The 22,364-nt window shown below is 36.5% G+C and overlaps 2 protein-coding genes across 2 annotated transcripts in view; one reads left to right on the plus strand and one right to left on the minus strand.

The window, feature by feature from the left end:
- The window catches only part of slc12a4 (solute carrier family 12 member 4), a 22,684-nt gene extending 16,527 nt beyond the window's left edge, over positions 1 to 6,157 (plus strand). Inside the window, exons 17-24 of the mRNA XM_026937530.3 lie at positions 268 to 436; positions 549 to 744; positions 1,520 to 1,689; positions 1,928 to 2,059; positions 2,221 to 2,328; positions 2,668 to 2,855; positions 3,182 to 3,315; positions 5,258 to 6,157. Coding sequence (XP_026793331.1) covers positions 268 to 436; positions 549 to 744; positions 1,520 to 1,689; positions 1,928 to 2,059; positions 2,221 to 2,328; positions 2,668 to 2,855; positions 3,182 to 3,315; positions 5,258 to 5,349 — 1,189 coding nt within the window. The 3' untranslated portion in view covers positions 5,350 to 6,157. The remainder of the gene's footprint in view (positions 1 to 267; positions 437 to 548; positions 745 to 1,519; positions 1,690 to 1,927; positions 2,060 to 2,220; positions 2,329 to 2,667; positions 2,856 to 3,181; positions 3,316 to 5,257) is intronic.
- Positions 5,422 to 21,903, minus strand: dpep2 (dipeptidase 2). The gene is made up of 11 exons (XM_026937531.3): positions 21,774 to 21,903; positions 19,770 to 19,926; positions 18,907 to 19,033; positions 14,324 to 14,453; positions 13,704 to 13,845; positions 13,241 to 13,310; positions 12,139 to 12,315; positions 11,741 to 11,825; positions 10,724 to 10,799; positions 10,404 to 10,539; positions 5,422 to 9,900 (listed from the first exon to the last, which is right to left on the minus strand). Exons 2-11 carry the CDS (start codon positions 19,904 to 19,906, stop codon positions 9,688 to 9,690), a joined length of 1,293 nt encoding a protein of 430 aa, XP_026793332.1. The 5' UTR covers positions 19,907 to 19,926; positions 21,774 to 21,903; the 3' UTR covers positions 5,422 to 9,687.
- Positions 21,904 to 22,364: the final 461 nt, after the last annotated feature.

The following is a 22,364-nucleotide window of genomic DNA, read 5'->3' on the forward strand; positions in this document are numbered from 1 at the left end:
GTTAAACTGCTTAAAAACTATATTATTATTATTATTATTATTATTTCATTTGTATTTGCAAGCACTCATGACAGCAGGAGGGGCTGTCAGCTGCCTGAACACCCCACTTCCTGCACACCTGACTGTGGGTTTCAGTTACCAAACCACTACATGTGTGTGTTAACTAAAGATGTTCATATCTTTGTGTCCTTGAAGTCAGATATTTCTGATTAGAGTATAACTTAGCATTGCATTGAATTAACAGGTTTGTTCTAATCATGTTTGTAGACCACAGTTGCTTGTGCTGCTGAAGCTGGATGAAGATTTGCATGTCAAATATCCTAGAATGCTAACCTTTGCTTCACAACTAAAGGCTGGAAAGGGCCTGACGATTGTGGGATCAGTAATCCAGGGCAATTTCCTGGACAGTTATGGGGAAGCTCAGGCCTCGGAACAGGTAGTGATATGATGAGTCACTGAATTTCTATTTCATTTGTAAATGAAAGCCTGGAAACATGATACTGACCTTGTGCTTCACAGCCACAGTAAAATTGTTATGTGTGTTTCAGGCCATAAAAAACATGATGGAAATAGAGAGAGTAAAGGGATTCTGCCAGGTGGTAGTGGCCTCAAAGGTGCGTGAAGGAATTGCCCATCTTATTCAGTCATGTGGCTTGGGTGGGATGAAGCACAACACAGTAGTTATGGGTTGGCCTTATGGCTGGAGACAAAGTGAGGATCCTCGAGCATGGAAAACTTTCATTAGTAAGTGCCCTTCTGCGTCATTATCCATTTTTTTCCTTTAGTAGGCTTGTCATGTACATATTCTTGGAAATGTAAAAGATTATGAACTAATATTTTAACACACTGAGTTAGAATTTCAGCTAACAGTAGTGGTAGTGTTCATAAAGCTGCATGACTCTTACATAAGCCCTTTATGACAACTGAAATAAACCTGCATAAACAAGTAAAATAAAGGCTTCCAATTCCAATAGCTGTCATATTCAAGATTCTTTTTGTGATTCTTGATGTCATGCATTTGTGTTGACATAGGGTTGTGTTATACTATTGTCTATGTCAACTTAAATCATAATATTAGCTCAGTGTATTTCAAGAATGTTTTTCTGAATATGTATGGCAATAAACTTCTTTTTTCATTTTCATAAGATAGTTACGAAACTTTATGACAATGCTATGAGACCATAACATGTACGGTTATGTATATTTTCTCTTGCATTTGGGTAAAATTAGGTTACAAAAGACTTTAATGAAAACTAATGACAGCGTGGTGGCATTGATGGTATAAAATAGATTTGTTTCAGATGAAAATTGACAAAAGGCTGCTTTAGGACAGCTGATGTCTGTTGGAATAGGCTTTATAAATGTTTATGTAGGTCATTGCAGGTCAGATTATATAGTTTGTCAGGGCTTAGGTAGATTGTATGTAGCCCTTTGAACACTATACTTACTAAATATATTATTAATGAAATTCTCTGGACAAATTTTTTAAATTTTGTTTTGTTGTTGTTTTGTTTTCAAGATACAGTTCGGTGTACCACAGCTGCCCACCTGGCACTGATGGTGCCAAAGAATGTGTCGTTCTACCCCAGCAACCATGAGCGCTTCACTGATGGACACATCGACGTGTGGTGGATAGTACATGATGGAGGAATGCTCATGCTGCTGCCCTTCCTTCTCAAACAGCACAAGGTGCCAAACTAATGATAAGACGTGGATCAAATTCATTTGCTATTAGCAGAAATGTTGTACAGTTGTCTTATGTTTATCCCCAGCCTCCTTGTTCCTTTGCATCCTTTCCATGTTGTTGTACATGTGGAGTTAATTTTCAGCACTGTGGTTCATCATTTGTGCCCTAAATAAAATTAAATGTTCCCTTAAATGACTTCCAAATGCTAAATATATCTTGTGATATCTATGTGTTTTTTAGGTATGGCGCAAGTGTAAGATGCGTATTTTCACTGTGGCCCAGATGGATGATAACAGTATTCAGATGAAGAAGGATCTGGCAACCTTCCTATACCAGCTCAGATTAGAAGCAGAGGTGGAGGTGGTGGAAATGGTAAATAAAACACCGACAGCTTATTAATTATCTAAACCCGTTTAAACCCATACAGTTTTAATTGTGTTAGCTGTATGCCATGTTTGCTTGGCCTACTTATGTGAAAGCATGCAAGTCCCTGGAATTATTCTAAAATCATGTTATTTTGTTGTTATTTGTAGCATGATAGTGACATATCTGCATACACCTATGAGAGGACACTAATGATGGAGCAGAGGTCTCAGATGCTTAGGCAGATGAGACTTTCCACAGCTGAGAGGAACAGAGAGGTGTGTGTATAATGTCTATTCAATACACTGCCATTGTGATTACACAGAAATTTCACGAAGTAATACATAAAACCACAAGAGAGCATGCTGTTTTTTGGAAAATAATCAATGATTGGATGGTGAGATGTGGCCTGACATGAATTGAATAGATAATCAACACCATTTGATCAATCACAATCGATCTTTTAACTGCACTGTGGAGCAATCACTTATACCACAAATGGCTGTCTCTTAAAATAAATGTGTGCAGGTGAGACCTTTCTACATAACTCAAAATAACACTGGTGACTAAAAGCATAAGTAGTGGTTTGGTATTGATGTCCTGAGTGTTCCTAATAGGCCCAGCTAGTGAAGGACAGACACTCATTGGTGCGAATGGGCAGTTTGTATTCCGATGAAGAAGAGGAGACTCTAGATATAGTGCCTGAGAAGATCCAGATGACATGGACAAAAGATAAGCTGGACACAGAGAGACGAAACCGCAACAACGCTCCAGAGAACTTCAGAGAACTTATTAGTCTTAAACCGTGAGTACTGAAGCAAAAGGGCATTAGTTTGTTTCCAGTTTGCTTTGAATCTATTGTAGGAAACAGTACACTTAACTTGAGATAGCATCAGTAATTTTAGCTTTTTAATATAATGCTGGCAAAAATGCTGACGCTATTTTTTTAGCCGTCTAATCTCCTTATAACCTTTTTATCCCTGTGCTCAGAGAATGGGCCTGTCTATAAAGTGTATGGCATTATAACTGCATTTATATAAGACACTAAGACAAAATGTTAAGCTGGTTTAGCACCAGGAAAATGTCTTTTACCTAGTCTCTGATTTGTCTCTTGCTTTATCTGCGGGACAGAGATCAATCTAATGTGAGACGGATGCACACAGCAGTGAAGCTCAATGAAGTCATTGTGAACAAGTCACATGATGCCAGGCTGGTGCTGCTCAACATGCCTGGGCCTCCTCGCAATCCTGATGGCGATGAGAACTGTATCCTTAACACACTGCAAAATACTGACTCAACAGTACTGCCTAAATGCTCTAACAACTTTACAAGGAGTAGACATGAATTTAAATTAAGGTGTAACTAGGCTTGTCACGATAACTACTTTTGTCGGACGATATATTATCCTGGAAATAATTGCGATAAATGAAATTATTGTCATTTTAAGACCATTTTATTCCTCTGATATAATGATAATATAATAGCATAATAATGCAAGTAGACCCTTTCAAAGAGCAATAAACTTTTAATTCTTAAGAATATGCAGACAGCTTAGAATTGGAATGTCAAAAAATAAATATCCTAAATAAATAACACGTAAATAAAAAAAAACCCAACACAACCAAAACAATAAATAAAACGGATTCTCGGGCTCCGTTAACAAAAATTACACTAAATAATAATTTGGCACAGGAGCATAGAGAGTCATAGAGTTCCAGTGTTAATTTTCACATTGTTTTTGTCTTCTGACGAAAAAAACATTTAAATTTAGTCGATATTTTGTCGTCTCATATTTATTAATTTAGAGCAAACAGAAGCAGCACGAATGGCTAAAATGTTGGTGACATTCATTCTTATGTAAACACAATGGGCAATATTGAGGTCAGCAAAATTGATCGAGGTCATGTTCATATATCGTATGATAAGTTGATAAGGTAATTATCACGACAGTCCTAGGTGTAATCAATATTCCAGCTTGAAAAATAGTAAGCCATGGCAACATAGCAACTGGTATCTCAGAGATTAAAAGCTTGCACTAGTGACCAAAAGGTTCCACCTCCCCAATCTGGTTTCATGAGAAATTCATACAAATTAGAACGAGCAAAGTTGAATGTGGTATGGTTGAATATCATAAAATTTTGTATGAAGTAATTAGCATGGCATGAATGCTATTGCCGTGATTAACCCTAACCTCAACTTTCATAACTTTTTATACAATTTGAGTGTGAATTGTTACAAATGTGTAAGTGTATGACCATGTTGGCTTCCCATCTGAAAAATCCTTCTCAAGCAACAGGAAGAAAATGACTTTGGTCTCTCACATAGTGACAGTAATGATAAACACAGCTAAGAGTTCTCTAATCTGCACTACAGTGTTACAATACAAGACATGTAACTTATTACCCAAAACCAGGTAGGAATCAACTTAATAAAGTTGAGCTAGCTTTGCTAGCTACCTCACTTGTCATTTACTCACTAGCATGACAGCTAGCTATCATGTGAGTTGGAACTTATGTCTGTTCATTCAATCATACCTACTATGATTGAAATGTGACAACTCACATGATAGCTAGCTACATATTGTTAATGAAGATTTATCTGAAATATATTGATATCAGGCACTTATTTCACTAGGCTTTCACTAAGCTTGCTAGCTAAAATTAGGATGCAGGCTAGCCAGCAAGCTAGCAGGAAATATAGATGTCCGTAGATATAGCACTGTATTAGCTAGCTTTGAGGTATCCTTTTACATTAAAGACATCATAGAGCTCGGGAAGCTCCACTATGAGTTGCTTTTCTGGCTTCTCTCAAAAAAAAAATGTGATACACTACAATCCTGCATATGCTTCAGGGTCAGATTGCATATTCCTAGCTGGTAATGTAGCTGAGGCTTAGCACTGAATTAGCTAGGTTACTGGTATGATGGGTATGATGGTCAGGTGTCCACAAACTTTTGACCATATAGCATATATTTCAGTTTAAAGACATCATAGAACTGGGGAATCTACTACTTCCAGGATGAGTTGCTCTTATATTTTCTCTCAGCAATCTGCTACATGCTTCCATCCATGTTGGGATATGGGATAAAAACGTTTTATTGATCTCCTGGTGAAACAATGCATTTAATAGCATTATGGTTATTATGGACAGCACTATCAGACTCTGTTGTGTACGAATTCTGTCTATTCCCTAACTCAAACTTTTCAGATATGGAGTTCCTGGAAGTGTTGACAGAAGGTCTTGAGAGAGTGCTGCTTGTAAGGGGTGGAGGTCGTGAGGTCATCACCATCTACTCATAACTTACGACGTTGCCAGATTTGGCCTAGAAAGGCTAATTGGGGACAGAATAACAGACATTATCTGAATATGTATTTAGATATAAAACATCTTTTTTTTAATGCAGGAAAAAAGTGAGATACATTAGTGAGATAAATTTATATCTCATATACAGAATTTCAGTTGTGATCCATTCTAAATGAATGCACCCATATGGCACTCATTCTCTGGCTTCAGCCTTACAAGTATTCAAATGAACACACACTCACACACACAATGTATTAAGCAATTGCAGACATGGCACATGCCTGGAAACTATCAAAAGCTGCACTAAAGTGTATTTCAGCTGATAAGAAACTAAACCGAAAGACAGACGCCAGCTTATCTGCTTCTCATTAGAAACAGAAATACCATGTTAAACCATTTGTGGTTAAATACTGTAGGCCGGACAGTAAACAGGAAGGTTTATCAGTCTGCACATAGAATTAAAACTGCAACTACATAAATCTGCTGTTTTAAGAAATGTTAAGCTAATTTGGAACAGCTGCAGACACATCAGTACATGTGTTTCTATAAGTTTTTTATACAGAGCTTCAGTCCAAACAGAAATTTTACTTGGAGTAGTTTTTATTTTATTTATTTCCTTATTTATTTGCTTTTACTCCCCATTGGCTTGAGAGCACCAGGTTGTAGATAATGATCAAAGAAAGAGCATTGAGTTTATTCATGATTTTGGATGAAAACATGAAATGATTTTATAACTTATGACTTTTTTGTACTGGACTTTTGAACGTTTCAAAGAAATATAATGTTAAACCTTGTAAATTAAAAGATGACGTTTTTCATATTTAGGCATCCACACAACTCGCAATGACCGCTGTGACTGATACACATTGATATTTTTATGGCCACAATAACTGAACAGGCAAATGCATCTGTAAAAGTGAAAATGAAAAAAAAATGAAAAAATAAATTTAAAAAATATAAAATTCAAGTCAGTTGGTGTGTGCTAATGCTTGATTTGCTCAAACCTAGTCTAGACAGATAAATTCAGTGATTAAAAAGCAGAACACTCACAAACCAGAGGTTCATGAGTCACCAACTAAGTCAAGTCAAGTGGCTCGTCAACCAACAAGTTTATATAAGACTATCATGCACAGGTCCTGCTTTTGTATTTCTGTATTACTCTCAAATCAATACTCTCAAAAATTTTAAAGGAGTAGCCATTAAACGCACGAGAAACAAAATATACCGGAACAAAGGAATATACACAAGGAATAAAACATGACAGTGTGCTGTTATAAGAAAACAATCGGTGATGGGGTGATGTGATGCAGCCCAACATAAAGCATAATCACTGTTACCACCCTGAAGTGGACTGTTTTCCTATAGCAGCATATCCTGTAGTATTTTGTTCTTCTTATACAACAGCAATTTGTCCCTGATTACAATTTAAAATTTATTAATGAATGACTTGTTTTACATCATTATACGTATACATTAGCTACATATGTTGTGGAACGCCACATGTTACAGCGACTACAATCTTTCCACCTAAACTATAGTCTTTCCATCACCACACTCTTTTTTCTTTCTCATGAAGTTAATAAGACAAAAAAATGAAACTCGTCATGTTATCGAGGCACTGACTTCAAATATTTTTACACGAAAATCAGACCTCAAAAGAAAATATGTAATATTTAAAAAAAAAAAAAAGTAATAATAGAATGAATGAAATGCTTTAGTATGAAATACATGCCAATATTAAATCAAAATAACTGACCAGGATTTTATCCAATTTTACAACAATTTAATTGTGCCTGACTCACTGTGCAGCATTTTAAGATATAGTTATATAGATATATATGTATATATACAGCATTTGAGATACAGTTTTACATTCGAGATTCAGCTTTTTCATACATCATTTCTAGCAAATGTGGCATTTACTTACAATAAATAATCAAATATTAGCTTCTCAGCTCAGAAGAAGGCACAGCTAGGCTTTTTAGAGCATGTTACCTCTATCAGTCGTAGGACGTATGGGGGCTCCTGAGTGAAATGATATGAATTATTTATGAATGATGTCATATAACTTAATACTGGGATGTCCAAAAGAAGCACCATATTCACAAATCTAGTACACAAGTAGCGCAACAATTTTTGAATGCTTGGATTATAGAAATGAGGAGCACATAGTAGAAAAAATAATCAAAAGCTTACACATTATTACAACTTTGTGTACACTATGCATGTGGTTATAAAATAAAACTTGATTTTCAAAAATATATTTATAAAATAATAACAACCATTTATTTTCTGTAGCATAAACCTAATAAATATAAGTAATGACATAAGAAAGAAAAAAAACACAGTTTTGACATTTAATTTAAAAAAATATATATATTGGTGTAGTCTTACAATTATTCAACTTTTTGAATGTATAAGAATTGACAGAGCATTACATTAATTGACCAGGTCACAAAAAGTCAAATATAACATTTTGATTAATGAAAAATATATTCAACTTGAATTGAGAATTAATAGCACCTGTCTCTTATTCCATCTGCAATTTACAAAACTAGGTCTTATTGGATCACCTAAAATACAAAGTACAGTGAAAGTTTGCAAGTAAATTATAACAGTTTCTTTAAAAAAAAAAAGTATAAGGTGAAAAGCTCACAGTTCTGCTTTTTATAACAAAGACTGTTCAAATAATGACAACAAAACAGATAATCATCTGTAAAGCAGGCTGGATGCATGGCTACATTGGATTTATACATATATTCCAAAATGGTTGCAGTTATTTGTTATGATTTTCTATATTTAAAGTGTCTAGCATCTGCCCTGAGGACATTTATGAAAAATGCCAGTGGATGCTGACAGCAAACTGAAGTGTGATACCAAAACCTGAACGTGAGCTTGAAGGTAGACAAAAAGGCAAGATGTCATGAATGAAATTCCCAGAAATAAAAGGATACTTTTGACACAACTTAGGCCCCTGGTCATTTCATATGTCTTTGTATTGTGATAAGATTTTAACCACATGCATTTACAGTTGTAGTCAAGTGTGTCTCAGGTCAGACAGCCTGAAATCCCATACATGTTCTTTGTTTTACTTCATGATTTTTTGTGCTGTTTTTAATTTAGCTAACATTTTCAAAGGCGCCAACTTCAGCATTCATGAAGCTCACGCATCACCTACTGGGAGGGGTTTTGGCTGTCGAATGTGTCTTGGAGAGATTATACAACAGAACTAAAATGTCAGACCACCTCCTGAAGTAGTTTCACTTCATAGTTCTACTATCAACTAGTATCAAGGTTGTCATGGCTATTATCACAGTTGTAAGCCTAATCAACTGGTCACTTGAAATGAAAGTTAACTGAAACTCAATTGAAACTCAATTAATTGAAACTCAATAACTCAAAACGAGTATATATAAATAATGTTAACTTTTAAATGCAAATTTAAACCAGGAAGTGCTGGTGATATGTTATAAAATGTTTTAAATGTACATTTATATGAGTGGAAATTTCAGGAACAAAAAGCTCCAATCTAATCATATTCCTTTATATGATGGCACATATTTGCCCTAATGTTTTTAAGCAAATCTGTGTTTTGTTCATAAGGGGGTCGTTGAAATTCTTTTACTCTGGAAAGGGATGCAAAATGTCTGAGAGCCCCTGGTTTAAGTAATAGGACACAAAACTGATTTAAATGCATTTACTTTTACATTTTAATTTCAATATGTATAATCCGTATCCATGTGTGATCCTGATTCTCAGAGGCAGGATGCAAGTGTATAAACTCCCTAAACTCCCTGTTATTTATTAGGGATAATCCAAAAATCGTCATCATAATCCATAGTCAACAAACAAGGAAAATTCAAAAAGAAAAGTGCTATCAAGGTCAAAACCAGGAAATACGGAATCAAAGAACAAGGCTCAGTAATGCAGTCTCACACTGAATGAGACTTTGTGATGGGACAAAGGAACATCAGGATATAAGACAAACTAATCAAGGGATGCACTCAGAACAGGTGCACACATGAGGTAACAGACAAGTAATGAGACAGGGTAGAGACAGAACCAAGACACAGGCGCACAGGAACACAGACAACATAAACAAAAAGGACATGGAGAGAACTCAACAAAACAAAATAGTGCAGTACTCATCGCACTGGGAAACCAATCACATGCTGAGAAGGGGAATTTGTAACAGCATGAAACAACTAGGTATAAACAAGGTCTTCAATTCTAAAATGCTTGAATATATGGCTTCACTAAAATAGTAATCAAACTAGCTTTGCCCTTTTCACAAAGAAGGTCTTGAGACCTTTTAAAGAATTATTATATCAGCATCAGTTCGGATATGTTGGTTTATGTAGCAGCATAAAGTGGAAAAAGAGAACGGTCCAAAACAGAGCACCTGAGCTTAAAAGATTTCTCGCTTGCATACCGGATGACTTTCTGGACCCATCCGGACGCTTCAGCACCAAACGGCATTCGTTTTGGGCCTCTTCAAGGGGGATTTCCACCTCACTGGGAAGAGTGTTGCGCAGTCTATCACTTATCTGTACAGCAACACAACAAGACAGAAAAAGCAGTAGCTTGTAGACATGCAAGACTATCCAAAAACATGCTACAAGCAAGGCTGGATATTGAAACATTCTGGGATCACAATAGATCAAGACACTGGAGAAACAGAACAACACATTTTGACCAATCAGAATCAAGAATTCAATGGAGCTGTGGCGTATATTTATTTATAAAGCTGTTTGGTGGTGACTATTGGATGTGGATTTTCTGGGAATGCGTCATGTCTTCTGTTTCTGGGTCAAACATTCTTTTGGTTTACATTACATTATGAGCTTATATATATATATATATGCACCGTGCCCAATTCCTCCTGCAGATTTAATGAAAATTTTGTGATTTTTATGATCACAGACACCTGATTCAGCTCGTCTGTGAATAACCAGGCTTAGTAAATGTGAGCAGGTATAGGTTATGAGGTTTTCACCTTCTCCACTTTCCTTTCATCTCTCATCACCTTTCATCACCTTTCATCACTCACCTTCTCCACTTTCTCAAAGACTTGGAGGAAGTTAAGCCTCAGCACGCCTGCCAGTTCCTGCTCACTCCAGTTTCTACTCAGTAGTTCTCCAATCAGAGCAGGGTATTTAGACACATCCTCCAGACCCTGAGGAAATCTACAAGTACACACAAACACTCATGACACACTGTTTTATGTTTCATGAGATTAAGGTGTTATGGTTATGGTTAAGGTGTTATTAAGGTGTTATGTTTGCCATTTATGCCAGTCTAGGGGCAGAGTAAGTCTGTTTGTTGGAATCCGAATAAATTAGAATTGTGAAAACAGAAAACTTCTCTTACCCACTGGCCCCATCGTAGTCACCCCCAATTCCAATGTGCTCTGCTCCTATCACATGCTTAAGATGGTCAAAATGGTCTGCAGGGCACAGGATTAAGATCAAAATTTCAGTAGAGAGAAATATTAAATAGATGGTGCAATATACTATACTGTAGTTTTACTTTACACAATATTTTTTTTTGTCAAGCATAAAAAAATTAGTATTAGTATTTAGAGGGAATATCAAAACTGATAACAAGACCTAAGGCATTTTTAAGGAGATCTTGGACCCTAAAGCTCCTTAGTTTTGCACACTGAGCAGTTTGCAGCAAAACACTGATTTTCTGCAAGCATTTGTGCTGATATGGATGTACTAAGTTTGGAGCATTATGAAAGATCCATTTTTAGACCATTTTAACCTTTTAGAAGAGGCAAATAGTTTTCGAGCTACATTAACCTTAGGATAAGGAACCAATCTTGTGTGGCTCTTCTGGAACGAAAACCTGGAGCCACACTGGCCCTAGTATATTAGACTGTACACCACTGTCTTAGAAAGATTCATGATGCAATGAATATTTTACAATGGCCCCTGAAACACTAGCTGCAAAACAACTCCAACAGTGTAATGATTCATCACCATATTTTATAGTTGATTTGACTTTTTTCAGCAAATGTTGTGCATGGGCAAAAATTAGATTTTGGTTTCATCTGACTACAGCACACAATTCTAACTGTAGTTCCAATAATGCTTCAGGTGTTGCATTTTGTAGGCTGCTTTAATAAAGGCTGTCTTTTGTGTAACTTTTGTCTAGTTGTAACTGTGCCTAATAATACTTATAAATCCTTAAATATTTCCTATCTATTTCCTTACTTGTGCAGGTTAACCATTGGTTTGTTTTCTGTCGAAAGCTTTATATGTGTGGAACCTTATATTTATTCCACAAAAGACAGTTATTAGATACTAAGAACAATTTTTTGATGGTATTTGATTTGCATATATTTTAAATATTCTTTAGTAACAGTAAAAGTTCTGAACTCACCAGCTACATGAGAGACATTTGCTTGAGCACCACAGGCTATAAAATCCTTGTAGAAGTTCACCATGATGAGCCCTCCTTTTTTTTTCTAGCATAAAAATATAAAGGATTAAATTTATATAAATATTGCATGTTATTATTATTATTATTAATAATAATAATAATAATAATAATAATAATAATAGTGACAAGCCTATTGATACAGATAGATGAAGCACACAAAGTTTTAGGAGAAAAGTTTCAGACAAAAGTCCTTCAGCTATGCAAGCAAAGTGCTCCTGAAACTGTTTACATTCTATAGCCTTTTTTATTTCTTATAACTCTATCAGAAAACTATACAAGACCCTAAATCTAATATACTCTCTCTTCTGGCACATTAGCACAAGGCAGCTTGGAGTCACCAGCAGGCGAAGCAGGTCATCAGGGACGTTGCGTGAGTTATTACAGATGGTGTAGGCAGAGGAGTGGCTGAAGATGACCGGAGCTTTTGAAATTTCCAGCACGGCTCGCACCGTAGCCCAGGAAGTATGAGACAGATCGATCAACATTCCCAGTCTGTTCATCTCATGCACTACGGCCTGAAGTAACGAGCAGGATGCACACACAATAACAGATTATTATTATTAAAAATAAATGCAGCAAATAAGACCTCAGTGTCCAAACCATCAAGACAAGATTAAATTTATATATACCCACACACACTTACTTCACATCTTTGTTTGGAGAAGCCCTACTGCAAACCAGCATGTGATTCAATGATTAATTTACAGTAACACACACATACTGTACATACACACACTAGGGGTATAGTGTATATGCAATGTGATTTTCTTTAAATAACGATGAATATTCATTTAAGAATGACAAAAAAACTCATGATAAACAAAGATACAAGATATTCTTTTAATTAATTAAATTAATTATATAATTTTTTTTTTTTTTGGAGAACCCAGCAGAGATAGTGCGCCTCCTATTCGTATCATATTAACGAATGTTGTAGTAGTTCCATAAGCAGGGTTGCCAGCATCATGGTTTTACACCACCACTTTGTTTTGGAACAATTTCTATTTTAATATATATTGTAAAGATTGGGAAAAGAAAAGATTGCAAATCAGAAATGCATCAAGACTTTATGTGCAGTTTTTAAAATGTACTTTGGGTGGGAATTTTGCTGAGACTTTCCCACTCCTGCCCTTTAAGCTCCGCAGGAAAGTATAAACTTCTTGCTCAAGCCACTTTTTTGTTTCATCCCATGAGATCCTTGACCCAGTGCATACCACTAATCTCAACATGGAGTTATCTGGCAAGCTTTTTTGCCAGATAAATAGAAAACAATTAGTGTACCTCCTATTCATATCTGTATTTGTATATGCTGTATTCGTTTAGAACATCATCTGTTCAATACCAATAATGTATTCATATTCAGTTACATCACACACACACACACACACACACAAAGTAAAGCTTTGTGTTAATTTCAAATGTTTTTTTTTTTTTGATTACCTTGCCGAAATCTGTCAAGGCATTGTTGTTTCTCTTGTAGTAAGAGTAATATTGGGAAGAGCTTTCTGCCCTACATACGAAAATGAGAGAGAAACATCAATTATCTTGCTATGCACGCACACACAAACACACACTACCCAAATTCATCTAATGAATAGATGTTATCTGGATGGTGCATCTTTCTCAAAATGCAAGTGACACTGACGTGAGTGTGTGTTATGCTGACTGTATCAGGCACAGCAGTGTTGTTAAGACTTCTGGTATATTGGTATATATTGGGCCTTCATGGCACATTTATAAGCCCTGCATAAAGCATTCTGCTGTGCCTGATACACACAACAACACACACAGTACCATGTTAATGTTACTACTGTGCAGAGAATGGTCCACCATGCAAATAACAATAATAATAAAAATGACAATAAAAATAATAATAATAAAGTGAACGATTGTGTGTGCTTACCAAGGTGTGTTGCAAGTGTGTGTGAGGGTCACAGATCTCACTCCAAGTTGGTAGAACATCCGTAAAGCTGGCAGACTGCTATCAATTGCATGGCCTCCTTCTATACTGATTAAACAAGCTATCTTCTTTGTGGCGTTCATTTCTTCAAACACACCCACACACACACACACACACACACCCACACACACATTCACAAACACGTCAAAGCAAGTTATGAGTGCAATCTTCATTCAAGTGCTTGTGAGAAGTGCAAATGTGTGGTGATGTGGAAAAATGGCCTCCTGAATGAACATTATGTTCCGGAAATTGCCTTCTTCCCACATATTATAACTTCCATTTATGGGTGTGGCATAGTGTCTGTCCCTAGTGGATATGGAAAATGAGAAAAGGCGCACATGCATCCTTTATGTTATGACTGCACAAGATTGCTAATAGTATGAGATGCAGATGTGCAGCATCTAAAATATACGCAATAATTAAGGATAATTCTTATCCTTAATTACTATTAGATAATATATAATACAAAAAAATACAGTAGCTTTAAAAGAAATTAAAATGTACAGTTTTTTTTCGCTCAGCAGAATGATAATAGTTTTTTTTCATACACACTGAGTTCATACCTGCAACGGTGGTAGCCAACTCCAGTTCTGGGTATTCAGTGCACAGACGTCGTATCACATCAACCTGCTCCAATGCCAGTCTAACGGCGTCCTTGTCCTGAGCTGTACATAACACATACGCCGCAAATATCTGACAGAGGAAAAGTTTGTCACAGTTCATTAACATAGTAGGGTAATTAGTAGGGTATTGATTTAGTACGGAATATTGAATCAGAATAGAATATTGAATCAACATAAGGTATTTAATCAACAGTGTACTGAAACAGTATAGGGTACTCAATCAGTACAGGGTACTCAAATCAGTAAGGTTTTGAATCAGTAGGCTATTGAATCAGTTGGGTGCTGAACCAGTATAGGGCACTAAATCAGTAGGGTATTGAATCTGTAGGGTAATGAATCAGTATAGGGTACTAAATCAGTAGGGTAATGAATCAGTATAAGGCACTGAATCAGTATAGAGTATTGTATCATAATAGCATATTGAATCTGTATAGGGTATTGCATCAGCAGGGTACTGAATCAGTATAGGGTATTGCATCAGCAGGGTACTGAATCAGTATAAAGTATTGCATCAGCAGGGTACTGATTCATTATAGGGTATTGCATCAGCAGGATACTGAATCAGTATTCATCAGCAGGGTACTGAATCAGTATAGGGTATTGCATCAGCAGGGTACTGAATCAGTATAGGGTATTGCATCAGCAGGGTACTGATTCATTATAGGGTATTGCATCAGCAGGGTACTCAATCAGTATAGGGTATTGCATCAGCAGGGTACTGATTCATTATAGGGTATTGCATCAGCAGGGTACTGAATCAGTATAGGGTATTGCATCAGCAGGGTACTCAATCAGTATAGGGTATTGCATCAGCAGGGTACTGATTCATTATAGGGTATTGCATCAGCAGGGTACTGAATCAGTATAGGGTATTGCATCAGCAGGGTACTGAATCAGTATAGGGTATTGCATCAGCAGGGTACTGAATCAGTATAAAGTATTGCATCAGCAGGGTACTGATTCATTATAGGGTATTGCATCAGCAGGATACTGAATCAGTATTCATCAGCAGGGTACTGAATCAGTATAGGGTATTGCATCAGCAGGGTACTGAATCAGTATAGGGTATTGCATCAGCAGGGTACTGATTCATTATAGGGTATTGCATCAGCAGGGTACTGAATCAGTATAGGGTATTGCATCAGCAGGGTACTCAATCAGTATAGGGTATTGCATCAGCAGGGTACTGATTCATTATAGGGTATTGCATCAGCAGGGTACTGAATCAGTATAGGGTATTGCATCAGCAGGGTACTCAATCAGTATAGGGTATTGCATCAGCAGGGTACTGATTCATTATAGGGTATTGCATCAGCAGGGTACTGAATCAGTATAGGGTATTGCATCAGCAGGGTACTCAATCAGTATAGGGTATTGCATCAGCAGGGTACTGAATCAGTATAAAGTATTGCATCAGCAGGGTACTGATTCATTATAGGGTATTGCATCAGCAGGATACTGAATCAGTATTCATCAGCAGGGTACTGAATCAGTATAGGGTATTGCATCAGCAGGGTACTGAATCAGTATAGGGTATTGCATCAGCAGGGTACTGATTCATTATAGGGTATTGCATCAGCAGGGTACTGAATCAGTATAGGGTATTGCATCAGCAGGGTACTCAATCAGTATAGGGTATTGCATCAGCAGGGTACTGATTCATTATAGGGTATTGCATCAGCAGGGTACTGAATCAGTATAGGGTATTGCATCAGCAGGGTACTCAATCAGTATAGGGTATTGCATCAGCAGGGTACTGATTCATTATAGGGTATTGCATCAGCAGGGTACTGAATCAGTATAGGGTATTGCATCAGCAGGGTACTGAATCAGTATAAAGTATTGCATCAGCAGGGTACTGAATTAGTATAGGGTATTGCATCAGCAGGGTACTCAATCAGTATAGGGTATTGCATCAGCAGGGTACTGATTCATTATAGGGTATTGCATCAGCAGGGTACTGAATCAGTATAGGGTATTGCATCAGCAGGGTACTGATTCATTATAGGGTATTGCATCAGCAGGGTACTGAATCAGTATAGGGTATTGCATCAGCAGGGTACTGATTCATTATAGGGTATTGCATCAGCAGGGTACTGAATCAGTATAGGGTATTGCGTCAGCAGGGTACTGAATCAGTATAGGGTATTGCATCAGCAGGGTACTGATTCATTATAGGGTATTGCATCAGCAGGGTACTCAATCAGTATAGGGTATTGCATCAGCAGGGTACTGATTCATTATAGGGTATTGCATCAGCAGGGTACTGAATCAGTATAGGGTATTGCATCAGCAGGGTACTGAATCAGTATAAAGTATTGCATCAGCGGGGTACTGAATCAGTATAGGATATTGCATCAGCAAGGTACTGATTCAGTATAAAGTATTGCATCAGCAGGGAACTGAATCATTATAGGGTATTGCATCAGCAGGGTACTAAATCAGTATAGGGTATTGCATCAGCAGGGTACTCAATCAGTATAAAGTATTGCATCAGCAGGGTACTTAATCAGTATAGGGTATTGCATCAGCAGGGTACTGAATCAGTATAGGGTATTGCATCAGCAGGGTACTGAATCAGTATAGGGTATTGCATCAGCAGGGTACTGAATCAGTATAAGGCCCTGAATCAATATAGAGTATTGTATTAATAGCATATTGAATACATTTAGAGTGTTGCATCAGCAGCATCTGTTAGACTTCGTTGAATTAGATAATATTATACAATAACAAACAAGCATTTAAAGAGGAAAACTCTTAGTTTTATTGAATCATCTGCTTTGATATCTACTTTTTCATCTAGTTACCTACTATATCACTGTCATTGCTAAGCATCAAGCTAGCCAGGACTTATTTCATTAATTTATGTTAGCAGTTTTTTTCCTAGTATTTTGTGTATTCACACCCACCCCTCTTGTTTATACACCTATAAAATAAATAAAATCATTTAAAAATTCTTGTATTTTGTGTACAAGTGACATTGTTTAATCATAAACTAGTAAAAATGAACATACTGTAAATAAAAGATCTGGTTTTAATTTTTGCCAGTGGGTGAATGGTAATTCAGGAGTTTATATACCATATTTTAGGGGTTTTAAGAAGGTTTAGTATGTATATCTATCAAATTTATTCTTGTTTGTCATGAGGCAGTGCACTGCCTTGGAAACATGAGGATATGAGTGCTCTCAGGTGCTATGTTGTGTGATGTGTATTTTTAGGTTGTGTACATGAGAATCTAAATCTTCTCAGCAAACACAAGGAAGCATTTGTTTATGCAAAGTGCATGCTACTGTAACATAGTGTACAAAGAGAATTTCTGCTCAATGTTGGGCCTTCATGCTGTAAACCCAGCACTGGAGACCTGTGCTGTACAGCTTTACAAACTGGAGCTCTGGATTACTGATTCCTACATGTACATACATTTTCCTAAAGCTTTTTACATGCTATGAAGGATTTGAATGAAGCTGTAAAGGAACACATAGGTGTCTAAATACAAATAATAGTATTTTGCAAACATGCAGTCTGCACTCACTGCATTTGTACATAGTGCCAAAAGTAGTTCGTATTTATTTATTTCATATTTATTTATAACATTTCATAAAAATCTATTTAGATTCTGGTGTCAAAACTACATTTGTAAAAATCTACTGCAGTGTGTCGTGGTAGATCCAAAGGGCACAGAACTACACTACCCATCAGCCCCAGCACGTCACATGCCTCAGTAATCACTACCATCTGTGTCTCATTACGTCTTGTTAGCACTACTGTTTAAGTTCTAGCTTTTCAACGTCTCACTGTCAAGCTTTTGCTGTAGTTGTTGTGTGTGCCACTTATCGTATGTATGGTTCTTGGCTCATATCCATCATTCATGTTAATAGTTCTTATTTTCACAGTTTTTTTTTTTCTTGGTAAATTATCTGTGCTTGTATTGGCCTCTTTTACCAATTCCTGACAAAAGTTTTCTTTTTGCTATTTACTATTTAAGGCCTGGACTCATTATGAGAAGATGATCTGAACCAGCCATGTCACAACAGGAATAATCATTCTGAGGTTGCATTGAACACTGTTTTTGCCAGTTAAAGTAATCATCACTTCTAAGGTTTAGGGTTGAAACCAGAATGCTAGGAAATTAATTCAATTATTAAATAATTTTTATTTAGACATTGCTTTTATCAATCGACACAAAGTACTAAAACAGCTTTACAGAAATCTGGATGTAGATTTACTTCCCTAATGAACAAGCCAGAGGTGACTGTGGAAAGGGAAAAACTCTCTGAGAGAATCTTCTGATTCTCTTCTGTGTAAAACCAGATAGTGGTATAAATCATGACTCTTCCACAACTGTATACAGTATCAAACATACTGTAGGACAGAGCTCTCAGAAATCTTACCCTTATGCTGTGAGACACCAACACTACCTGCTACACAGTGAAGGCACTGTTCTGGCCATATCTAACTCTCAATCTCAGCGAAAATTGAAAATAAATGAAAAATCCAAGGAACAGTGTGAAAACAGACGCTACCTGTCCTCCAACATGAGCAGCTTTGAGTCGGGTAATATCTGTAGCTGTTTTCGAGCTGTTGTACACATTAAACTTGCTGAGACTGTTTTTATAGCGCATGCGGAGTTGCAAAGGGAGGTCATTGTGTCTGTAGGCAGAAAGGAAAGCAACTGTGAATGCTAATGTGAGAAATGGTACACTTTCACACTTAGCAGTAAGGTTTCTTAGCTCCAGTTCTGTATTTCTGATTTTAAGACCCCCTCATCAACTCCTCGCAATGCAGATGTCCTGGATGTCTTTCATGTTCACTTTCTTTCTAAATATATCAAGAGCCTTCTTGGTTTGCTAACTAATTAGCAGAGGAAAATGGGAATTAAAACCCAGCGAAATTTCAACTGCAAATGACAAAATTACTCTTTCGGTTTTCAGCTAAGAGAGTAAAAAAAACATTTTGCCCAAAACAAGTCGCTATATTTTGCTTCAGTGATTATTATTAAGGACTATTACATCATCTGTAGCACACCATCCAGTTCAACATGCAAACCATGTATAATAGTAAAATTTATTTCCCAGCTCAGTTTAGCGAAGAAACTCAACAAAGTTTTTTCTTCACCTTTTAGATTTCCAATTAAACAGTAATCTAAAATTTCAAAAGCATAAAAAGCAAAACTGACTATAATTTATGCAACAGAATGAAAAAACTAACGAAGAAGAAGAAAACCTCTTGGTTTCTGGTTTCTGATTTTGTGAATTTTGATTCAGGTTCGATGGAGAATTTTGGGAAACTTTGGAAAGCAATGACATTCCAGGACTGGAGCTAATGACCTCTGAATTATACTGCCTGTGAATTATCTAAAGAGAGAAAAAGCAGCAGGTATCATTACCCATCTATCAGTCGGTATTTAGACATCAGCTCCAAAGTTTTACTGGTCAGTCTGGAATCAGACTGCACTCCATGCAGAAGGAGGAAAGCACAGCACAGGCTCAGCTCACACACACCCAGTGCTTTTAGGGCTAACATGGTCTGGTTCTCGTGAACAGCTACAAGCACATAAAAGATTACTCACACATAATTGTTGTTTAAAACAAAACTGTGTATTGTGCATTTATTTTAATACATGGTGTTCTGGAAGACATAAATTAAATTACTATACTGCCCAACACTAGTTAATATTTAAATGTTGCTAACGTGGACATGAGTGGTGCTATCTTCAGCTTTCTTTTGCATTTTCTTACCTTTGTATATCTAATAGTCTACGTGTTACATTTAAAAATATTAATTACTGAAAATTAATCAGAAAAAAGTTCACAGTCAACCCCATAATTATTGGCACCTTTCAAAGTAATGGGAAAAAATGATTGCACTAACCAATGGTGTCAAATATACGGCCGTATAAAGGTTCTAATGCGACCCACCAAATGAATTTACAATCATCTTGTGAATCGTAACTGAACTGAAAATTTTGACAAAAGAGCTAATCTCCGTTATTGCACTAGGGATCGAAATAAAGCATTAGCTCAGAGCCATAAACTAAGCTACTGACAAATTGTGCTAATGATATGAAATTCTGCATTAGCAAGTTAAAATTTGACATTTAATCCCAATTAAGTCCAATCTGTTCATCTGTTTTGCAGGTTATATGTTTAATCCACTTTTTTTTTTTAGATAAATGCCGATAAATTAACACATTTAACAGGAGTTGATGTGTTATTGGTCTACTAAACTGATCCACTTGACACTGGACTAAGTACATTATGGGCCGTTACCTAGAATGTGTTTGCCACCCCTGGTATAAACGTTACATGCAATGATACAGTTTAGTACAACAATTACACCGTTTTTAAATTGCACAGTTTAGTTTATTGTTGGAGTTAAATAACAAAATCAATCATTAGACGCCTCCTTGATGACTGCATGAAAGCTGCACCTAAACTTCAAGAGTCACTGGAGCTGTAGTTGGAATTGTGCATTGTAGTCAGATTATTTTGTTTAAGTAAAACACTAGAGCAAATCATAGCTCAATGGTTAAGACAATGGACTTCTGATTTGAAGGCTGTGAGTTCTGCCAAGCTGCCACTGCCGGGCCCATGAACAAGGCTCTTAACCCTCAACTGCTCCATGTATAAATGATAATGTATAAGGGTGTCTGCCAAATGCTCTAAATGTAAGCAACCTCATATGTTCCTGTAAACTCAAAATATCACATACAGTCTCAGATTAATAGTATCACTTTGTGTTCCTTATATATGTTTATACAGATATATTGCTCATTTTCATGATTATTAAAGGGGTGTCAATAATTCTGAAGTTGACTCAAGCATAACTCATTCTTCTTATTTAAATAAAGTGCTGTTTAGCAATTACACTTCCTCATGCCTGTTTCTCTAGATGCACTACCATTTACTAGTACAGACCATCGTTTACTTCTAACGTTATGTGGTTAAGGTTACTGTTTTGAAATACGTTTATAGTCCGATACAGAGAAACTGTCTGTGGGTCTATTCTGTTTTATACTGCATTAGGAATCAGAAACATGTGTAGTGGGATTATTTTAAGATGACTTCAATGAAATCAGTAATCTGTGTTAATTTGTAAATAAATCATCTTAAATTGTTAATTTAGCAAAGCAAGTATTAATTCAGCATTAGGGAATGTGATATGACATAACTGATCTCTAACACCACCCACATGCTGTAGTCTAGAACATCTGACAAGTTTAGGCATAATCATGTTATTGCATGTTTTCAGCAATACAAAACCTGGTTAAACTGAAACAGTCTGATTTTTTGTAGCACCTAGAATGCAGTCCTAGTTTTTATTCATAATTATTGACAAAATACATTTCTCACCATAAAACAACCAAAGTATTTGTTCTAAAAGTACTCACCACGTTAGGGAAGTTTGACAGTGCTGTTGTGTTGTGGATCCGTTTCACCACCCAAGTGTGCAGCTCTGCCTCTCCATTTACCGCTGAAGCTTTAATCCCAAGCTGAAATTGCGCCTTCTGGTGGACTCATCTGAATATACACACGTTAGAAAAAAAGTACACGTTTATGCCTCACTTCTGCTGCCTTGGAAGTGCTCATTTATAATGTCGTTTCTCACCTCAGGGCATTCAATGAGTGTAGTGGGAAAAAAACGCATGGCTGCTTCCATGAAAGCGTGTCTTTTGTAAAGCTCATAAAAAGCGACTTTAACCGCACTTGTACAGTTACAGGCCTGAATATCTGTTGGGTCCTGCTCTACCAAGGGTGGCAAAATTTGATGCTTTTAATGATATTTAATCAAATTCAATTAAATCAAACACTTTTTCCAGCAAGCCTTACTTACTTTATTTGAAAAATGTCATGTGAGGAATGTTCCTGTAATCGATTCAGAATACAGAATATGTGCATGTGTCACTGAAAATATTGAAACGTTAGCGATTCTGATTCAACATACGATTAGTGAGCGAAAAAAGCGGTTAACACTTTATTGA

The sequence above is a fragment of the Pangasianodon hypophthalmus genome, chromosome 25 (genome assembly GCF_027358585.1).
Source record: "Pangasianodon hypophthalmus isolate fPanHyp1 chromosome 25, fPanHyp1.pri, whole genome shotgun sequence".
Taxonomy (NCBI): Eukaryota; Metazoa; Chordata; class Actinopteri; order Siluriformes; family Pangasiidae; genus Pangasianodon; species Pangasianodon hypophthalmus.